The 8,363-nt window shown below is 41.5% G+C and overlaps 1 protein-coding gene and 1 long non-coding RNA gene across 4 annotated transcripts; both read left to right on the forward strand.

The window, feature by feature from the left end:
* Positions 1-1,116: 1,116 nt before the first annotated feature.
* On the forward strand, positions 1,117-3,403 carry LOC107304858. 3 transcript variants are annotated; one of them, XR_005812351.1, is made up of 6 exons: positions 1,117-1,206; positions 1,495-1,602; positions 1,808-2,118; positions 2,312-2,381; positions 2,521-2,585; positions 2,727-3,403. It is a non-coding gene; the product is annotated as an uncharacterized LOC107304858 (long non-coding RNA). The 3 variants fall into 3 exon arrangements; XR_001550935.2 differs by having other exon boundaries at positions 1,142-1,602; positions 2,727-2,871; positions 2,978-3,403; XR_005812350.1 differs by having other exon boundaries at positions 1,142-1,602.
* Positions 3,404-6,755: 3,352 nt separating this feature from the next.
* Positions 6,756-7,401, forward strand: LOC102710614 (ethylene-responsive transcription factor 14-like). Its single transcript, XM_006660330.3, has one exon. The coding sequence runs from the start codon at positions 6,756-6,758 to the stop codon at positions 7,134-7,136; it is 381 nt and encodes a 126-aa protein (XP_006660393.1). The 3' UTR covers positions 7,137-7,401.
* Positions 7,402-8,363: the final 962 nt, after the last annotated feature.

Genomic DNA, 8,363 nt, shown 5'->3' on the forward strand with positions numbered 1-8,363 from the left:
TAGGTCTTTGTAGTTTTGTACTCAGAGTCACCTTCTTTGGCCACAAGGTTATTATGCTTCAAATATCTCTGCGGATTTTCCTTACTGGGAGATTTCCCCAAATTTCAAGGTAGTGCCTTAACAGGCAGTGTTTCGTAAAGTGTAGTAATACTGTTACAACCTGTAGCTCAGAGAAATTATGGCAGTGCTCAGTACTTTTATTCTCAGCAAACATTTTCAATCACAAACTAACCTTAGATACAAATCTTCAAATGAAGTGACACATGTGCAGGTCTCTTTTTACTTCAAATTGCGCATCAGTATATATTGCATGCATCATCACAGCCTTTGGAGCTTATATAAGGGTCCCACCCTTTGGGAAACCAAGTGAAGTGGTCGGTGAGTTGGATACTTAGAGTGGGCCCATAAATCATTTGTTTTTTTTTTGGGAACTTTATGATTATATGTCAATCTTTTAGTGCCTTATGCATTTAATTTACAATGCATGATAACTTCATCATAGGCATCCTTTTTTCTGTCACAAGGAAAAGGACTTTGAGCCCTTCAGAACTTCACCTGTTCATGTGCCTGTCCTCATTAGCTGTTAACTGGCAAAAGAGTGCACGTCCATGACACAATAACGTAATGCTTTAGAGGTTGAACTATTATCTAAACCACCTCATGACAATATGACATTGACTACATTATTGAAGTACTAACACTATTTAACTATCTAAGTATGAAAAGTGAAAACCACTCGATTATGAGACAAAGTCCTTTCCTGTCCAGTGATTAAACTTAATACTGGAGTTGAGTGTGCACCACAATAAATTACACATGATGGTTGTCAACAACTCTGGGATTCCAAGTTGACAAAATATGTTATATGGCATTCCATTTTTCCGTTGTCTCGTTCAAAATTGAGAGAGGAAACAATCGAGTGCATGTTTTAAGCACTCTTCTGTGTTCAGTTCCCAGAGATTGCTCTGTTACATGTTTTCAATTCTTAACCTACAACTGATCACCACCTTATGAAAATCAAGTCACAGTACCGCATTTTTTTATCCTTCACCTATACACCATCTCTGTTTTTGTTCTCATGCAGGATCTTCAAGAGTTTATCATTGCAGTTTGATACTTAAGTAATATTTGGATACGTTGCTGGGTGCTCGTAGAAGTGGTAATAACGACAGGAATGAGAATACAATATATTTTGGGAAAACTATGGTGAGATAAACGAAGCAACTAAGCAACTAACACCATCATAGAACAGCGAGTTAACACTTGAACTATGATATTAATTAAGCATTGTAAACTTTTTTGTTTTTTTTTGAGCAAGTATTGTTGCCTGAATTGAGACGTGAATCTCAGGTGCTGCTGATTGCGTAGAATTTTGTTGGGTGGTCAAATTTGTCTTCATTAGAAGAAGCACTAGGACAAAAAAAAATGATATAAAGAATTTAAGCTAGAGTTAACTGCACGCATACAACAAATTAATAGGAAGCAGTATAGCAGATGATTTGTACCCACTTGGAGACTGGTCAAGACTCAAGATTCAAAGATGATGGACAGATCACAGCCACAGTGCACGTGTGTGCATGATTGCTAGAATCACCAGTTCAGGTTCGTCTTGCTCATTAACTCTCCTCACTTGATTAGGGTTAGAAGATACTTCCCTATCTGAAATTAACCAAGCCAATTGTCCTCTTAGCTGTTAAGTATGTGCTCCCATGGGCACCCTTTCGTCTTTGTTAACGATAATAGGCTGGTATATATGTCATGCTGATCACTTATTTGCGTAAAATATTTCCTTAACCTTTGGTTGCAGGGCTCCACTCGTGAGGCACATCTTGCAGAAAACAAGTGTCGGTGTCGTAATCATCCATGCTGAAATCCAGGAAGCAGTTCTTCATCAACTCTCTTCATCACCTCGTTGGGTTTAAAATATGTACAGATAAGGTGCTTCGGATCGTCGGATGACATTCAACCATCCAGATTGATCGATGCAATCTGCATTCAGAGCCACCGACTGGAGTTACAGATTTGCACTCGCAGAAAAAAGAAAAAAAGGGATTGGTGAAGGGAACACCTAAGGGCCCCATGGCTGCCCTTGCCGGAGAAAATGCAAGCCATTGCAAGGTCAGGTCGTTTTCGTCCTCTAGCCGGTGTGTTGTTAATTTTGACACGGTTGTTTAGTGTTAATAGCTGCAGTGAGCTAGTGCTTAAAAGTATCATGGTAGGATAAAGACATGCAAGCTTGACTTATATGGAGGCAAACGTTCTAGCTAGCCCCATGAGGCCATGACCGAAGAAACTGATTTTCTTTTGGAAGGTCTGAATCCATGTTGGTGATGGCGATGGAGATGTAGATGGACCCTCACCGGCGCACATGCGGCATACAGGTGAAGAAAGCGGCTTGCTTCCCCTGTACTGTATTAATCGATCCATGGCGGAAGAGTTGCGTTGGCAGGTATCTTTGACCGCCCGTGTAAAGAGGAGATGCATTTGGTCGTCTGTCATCTTGTGGGCTTTTGCTTGCAGAAACGCGCATGCATGACAAGAGCAATCAAATGCCCTACAAGCACAAGCTACGCACAAATTATGTCGTAAGCACCAGTTCACATCCTTTTATTTTCCTGTGTTAAACAGCTGCAGCTCTGACCTCCGTAGCCTCCCTCTCCATTTTTAAGTTTGTCCGCTCGTCGTTGTGTGTCTTCATCGTCTCAGTTTTGTCTTTTTTTGGACAGAACTGAAAGGACGGTGCAAATGTCATTTTGACCAATCTGGTGGAGGCAAACATCTAGCTACCGTCTGAATTAACCTCAAGGAACGTGCGTGGAGTCCCTATGGTAAATCAAACAAATTGCTGGGTCGTCATCTCTCACCTTTCAGGTAATCGCAAACCAAGCTCCTCCCTTTTTATCCTCAACCAACCAAGTTCCTCTATAACACATACGTTGGCTAACTATGCTTGTCTCTGCCCCTACGTTATATGAAGGAGAAGTACACATCTTCTATTTCCAGAAGGGTTTATTAGGCCCCTGTATTGTAAACGTTATGGAAAATTGCTAATTAGCCCAGCTGCATTCTCACCACACACCTTTTCAGATAAAAGTTTCCATATGGAACTATCTGGGAAAAAAAAAGTGTATGTTGGGAACACAACTGCGCTAAATAGCAACCCTGATACACGTATATTATATTACTACAAGACACGGGCCACTGCCAAGCCCAATATGTATATACATGATGGACTGAATGTCTCGTAGGCCCGTAGAAAGTCATGAAAGCACACCAAAAGGGCCCAAGTATGTACCCATGCTTGATGAGTAAGCTGACTAATCAACTAATAAATAGAGAACCCCCAGTAGGTAATGACCAATGTAAAGCCCACATATACTAGATTGAATTGGATCAAAATGATTACTAGGCTAGCCTTTGCGCTGAGCAATATATAAATAAAATTGTTGTTGTCAAATCGTCAGGTAATAAAATCAAATTCTGGTTGATCCTTGTCATGTTTTTTTCTTCTTCTTAAATACCGTTGGAGGCATCACGCAAGGAACTAATGATAGATGTTGTCTCCCATGGTCTTTTTTTTTCTTGTTGGTGTATATGATAGCGTTCGAGCCTTTTTCTTCTTCTTTTTTTCGTTTTAGCTTGTTTTCAGACGTATGCATGACATAAACGAAAATAATGCCAAACTTAAACTAAACGCGCTTAGTGACCAAGATTACAGTAACCGGCAGTGTAGTGCTCTTGTAAAGTCGGGAGAAAAATAAAAATGACCCATAGGATCGAAGCTTAATGTTGTACATCTGGAAGTGGGGAGGTCGTGGCGTCGGCGTGGGTGAAGGAGAAGAAGGATCGGCGCATGCAGTACTGTCCTAGCTCCCTGACCCTGAGACGATGAGTTGGTTGAGGGCGAGGTGGAGATGCTTGTCGGCGCAGGAGTCCAGGGAGAGTGACCTCCTCGTCGGCTGGTGCACGGCGGCGGAGAGCAGCGGGTGGTCGTCCGGATGCTAGCTGCGTGGTGGTCGTGCTGCTAGCAGAAGAAGAAGAGTAGAGGTGGTGGGGGTGGGTGGAGATGGGCCCTGCAGAGCCAGGCGCCTGAGCCTCTCCCCGGCCGGCCCCTCCCTCGCGGGTAGCAGCAGCAGCAGAAGGAAGTAGTGCAGCAGGCTGCTGGGAATTCGGGCATTAGTAGGCGAGCAGGAGGAGGATGGAGGTGATGAGGAGGATGCCGATGACCAACAAGCCCATCGCCATCTATCCTAGCAGGTACGTGAGTGACGTACGTCTGGATCGATCTCTATCGAATATGGATGGATGCACCCACCCAGCCACTTAATAATAAGGTAATTGGATCTACGAGTAGTACGTACGTACATACAAGCAGTCAACGCGTCAGTCAACGCCCCTCCTAAGCGGACGGTCGGAACACAGACCTAACGGGTCGCCTTCGACGGCTAATATGGATTCCCATATATGCCCATATCCATATGCCTGCCTTGGTCTCTCTTTTTGACTTTCAAGTCAACTCCACCAAATCCATCCATAATTTATACCATTCTAATTACATCCATCACTTGTGCCAAATGCGTCTCCCTCCACGCTAACGATATACTCCTAGTACATACCAGCTACCATGCCTACATACATTATTACTTAGGAATGAATACCTACGTACGTACATCCTCAGTATCTCATGCCTGCCCACAACTATCAACCTTAATTATGGCCTCTATATTCAGGGCACTGGTCGGCGCGTTAAGCGTTATAGACCTTCAATATCCATCACTTTCCTTTTTTTCACTAGAAAAAGAGATTCAATACTGAAACCTTTTCTTGTTATTAAACTGAAACTTTCTACCACCTTCGTTTTTTCTATATATATTTAGCGTGGTTCACGTTTGAATCAATGTTTCATCACTTCTCAGTGTTTCATCACTTCTCTTGTTCAAATAATTACATTACTATTAATTATTTTGTTATTAACTAAACTTTAAGTTTAACTTATATTTCTAAATATATTTGCATACAATTCTAAATATCATGAATAACTAAACTATACTTAAAACTCAACAGCGTCAAACAACAAAAAAATTGGACGGAGTAATCAGCAACTACAACAGTGAACACATACACATATATAGCGACGTACACGCATAAACATCATATATATGAACGCTACCCATTTGGAGTTTGAAAGCAACGAAGAGATAAAGCAGCTGGGTTCCCCGTACTAAGTTTTAGTTAATTCAAGTAAAGACGGTCCAATTAGATCACTTTCATGCATGAATTAAAACACCACATGCGTATGCGTGTCGCCGGGGTCGTAAGGAGGTGCGTTCCAAAGTCCAAACAAGAATATAATCTCAAATCAAAATATTAAGGTTCGCAATGCAGGTTATCTTTTGTTCTTTAAAAACAGTACTAGTACGTACACGTGCGTGTGAGTTGTGTACTTAAATAGTAGTATACATGCATGCCCGGCCACTAACCTAAAACAATATATTGTCAATCGTGAGCAGGGTCATTAATAAAGTTAGCGATACGACATATATACTCCACATCACAAATGGGCAGTGTTGATATAAAACTTTATTTAACCAGTCAATTGATGCACGAGGCCTAACCATGCATATATACAAAGGCAAGGTATGATTCCATCCCCTCATCATCATCATCATCATCATCTAGTTGAGCTTAATTTAGTTTGCATCCGTCCATATAAGAATCAGAGATTATTCTCTGCTACACAGACATGGCGGTGACAATTCAAAGAGCTAGTACTAAGGCACGTAGTATGTTAAATACAAATACAGCCAATGAAATGCATAACTAAAATTAGGCAACTGTCGTTTTGAACTCGAGATAACTAGAACTCGTGAGCTAGGTACGGTACGGTCGACCGGATTAGTTAGCTATAGTTTCATTCAGATAGTGTAGTCACCTGAAATTAAATAAAGAAGGACGTGACCCGGGGGGGGGGGGGGGGGGGGGGGGGGCATATTGGTGCATTCGATAAATCAAGCTGCATGTCCCAAACAACCACGATATCACTTGCTTTATTATTATATACTCCTATAATTATTAGGTTAATTAGCAACGCATTATGTTGTTTTTTTTGGGAGAGAAAACTGTGGGTGCGTGGGCCAGCTAAGCTACCGTTTATACTCTCGTTTTTCGTTCCGTAGTTTTTTTATAAATTTTCTCTGAAAAAGTTACTTTAAAAATAATACCAACCTATTTTACAAGTTATTTATAACTAATAGTTAATTAATTATATGTTAATCAGCTGCTAAGTATACTTGCTAACCCAACCGTCGAACAGGGCGTTAGTTTGAGGCAGGGGCAGATGGAGATGAGTGGGTCCCGTCTTCCACAACCTATACTATGTGATCTCAGTGAGCGAGCGAGAATCGGCATCCCGGGCCGGCCTCTAGCTCCTTTGAATAATAAATAACACTCACTTGATCATGCAGAAATTAATGGTATTTCCATGGCAATTAGCAGCATATATCTGATAGCTAGCTCCCTTAGGGCTAATTGCTCCCATCGATCCATCGCTGCTCTTAAATACTAGTCCAGACCCCTAACCCATTTCCAGCGCCAAGCTATCTAGCTGAGACTGAGGTGATCATCAATTAATATCCATGGAGTAGAGAGTAGCTAGCTAGCTACACCTACATATTGATTATTAGATACTTACTGCGTACCCGATCGATCGACCGCACTAGCTCCTGCAGATTAGTAAGCAATCCGCCGAGAGATCGATGGACGGCGGATGGGACGATCATGGCAAGGACGGCGGCGAGACCACCAAGTACCGCGGCGTGCGGCGGCGGCCGTCCGGCAAGTTCGCGGCGGAGATCCGCGACTCCAGCCGGCAGAGCGTCCGCGTGTGGCTGGGAACCTTCGACACGGCCGAGGAGGCGGCACGGGCTTACGACCGCGCCGCCTACGCCATGCGCGGCCACCTCGCCGTGCTCAACTTCCCCAACGAGGCTCGCAACTACGTGCGCCGAGGTGCAGGGTCTTCGTCTTCGTCTTCCCGGCAGGTGATCGAGCTGGAATGCCTGGACGACGAGGTGCTGCAGGAGATGCTCAAGGGCGGCGACGATCAGCACAGGTCAGCTGGGACCAAGAGGAATTAACCATGCATACTACTTCCTATACTAATTATATATGTACTAATTAATTAACTAGCTACGTATTTATACACCTAGCTAGCTAGCTATATATATACATCTGCATATGCACTGATCACTGCTAGCTAGCTGCTGTGTGCATGTACGTACATGCATATATCTATGGCCGGATAGATCAAGATCAGACTGATCATATCAGCTGGTTCCGATCTAATCTTCTTCTCTACCTTTTCGATCGATATCTTCTCCTTTCTCAGCGAGAGAGAGAGATCTAATTAATCTGACGTGGTCACTAAGCATGACGTCCTTGTACTGATCGTCATCGTTTCATCATTATATATATGTGTGCATGATTTGCTTTCTTCATTAATTCTTATTTTAGAACTGATATATTACCTTACTTAATTGTCTATGTTCATGTATATATACTGTACCCTACCAAATTTTGAGACAAATACAATCAACTAAGTCTAATGAATCATTAATAACTTGCTTCCAGTAATTATACATATACTTTAGCACAAATTATGAGATGCACGTCTGCAGTACTTATGATCAATTGCGAGTGATAATTGTTAGTATATGCATCGATTGATGGTTAATGGATCGATGCTGGTTGGGGAACTTAAAATTGACAGGAAATATAACACCTAATGCTTTTTCATATCGGTCACATATCGCAACGACGTTAATTACGGGTATTAGTATATGTGTTGCCATTAGCATTGTATGCAATGCAATGCACTGCACGTACTTAATTACAAATTTAATTAATTTAGGTCACCTGAATATCTTGCTTATTAATTTGTTTAACTTTTGGATAAATACCGAGAAGGCATCCAACCCCATATTTTGACTGTTTAGAAACATAACCAAAACTGCTTATTAACGACTAAAAATAAAATAATTTATGGGTAAAACTTTTATATATGTGTTCTCAGCGATATAAAAACAAATCTTAAAAAATAAACTATGACAAAAAGAATCCTAAAATCAACTCTAAATTTAAGTTTTAAAAGATCATATTTTGGTTTATAAGCATAAGAAAAAGACGAGGTTCATAGGTATAGGTATAGATGGTTAACCTGACATTTTGCCGGTGAAAGCGTTTGCTCTGTTCATTTTTAAATGTGACGCTTTGACTTTTGGATATAGAGTTTGAGCATTCATCTTGTATAAGGTGATCATTGTTTGGCCTTTTGAGGAAAAAAGTGAGCCGACATTTACAGATAA

This window comes from Oryza brachyantha, chromosome 8, assembly GCF_000231095.2.
Source record: "Oryza brachyantha chromosome 8, ObraRS2, whole genome shotgun sequence".
NCBI classification, from domain to species: Eukaryota; Viridiplantae; Streptophyta; class Magnoliopsida; order Poales; family Poaceae; genus Oryza; species Oryza brachyantha.

Bases quoted from the DNA above. Each gene is read 5' to 3' on its own strand.
- LOC102710614 (XM_006660330.3), top strand. From the start codon at position 6,756: ATGGACGGCGGATGGGACGATCATGGCAAGGACGGCGGCGAGACCACC.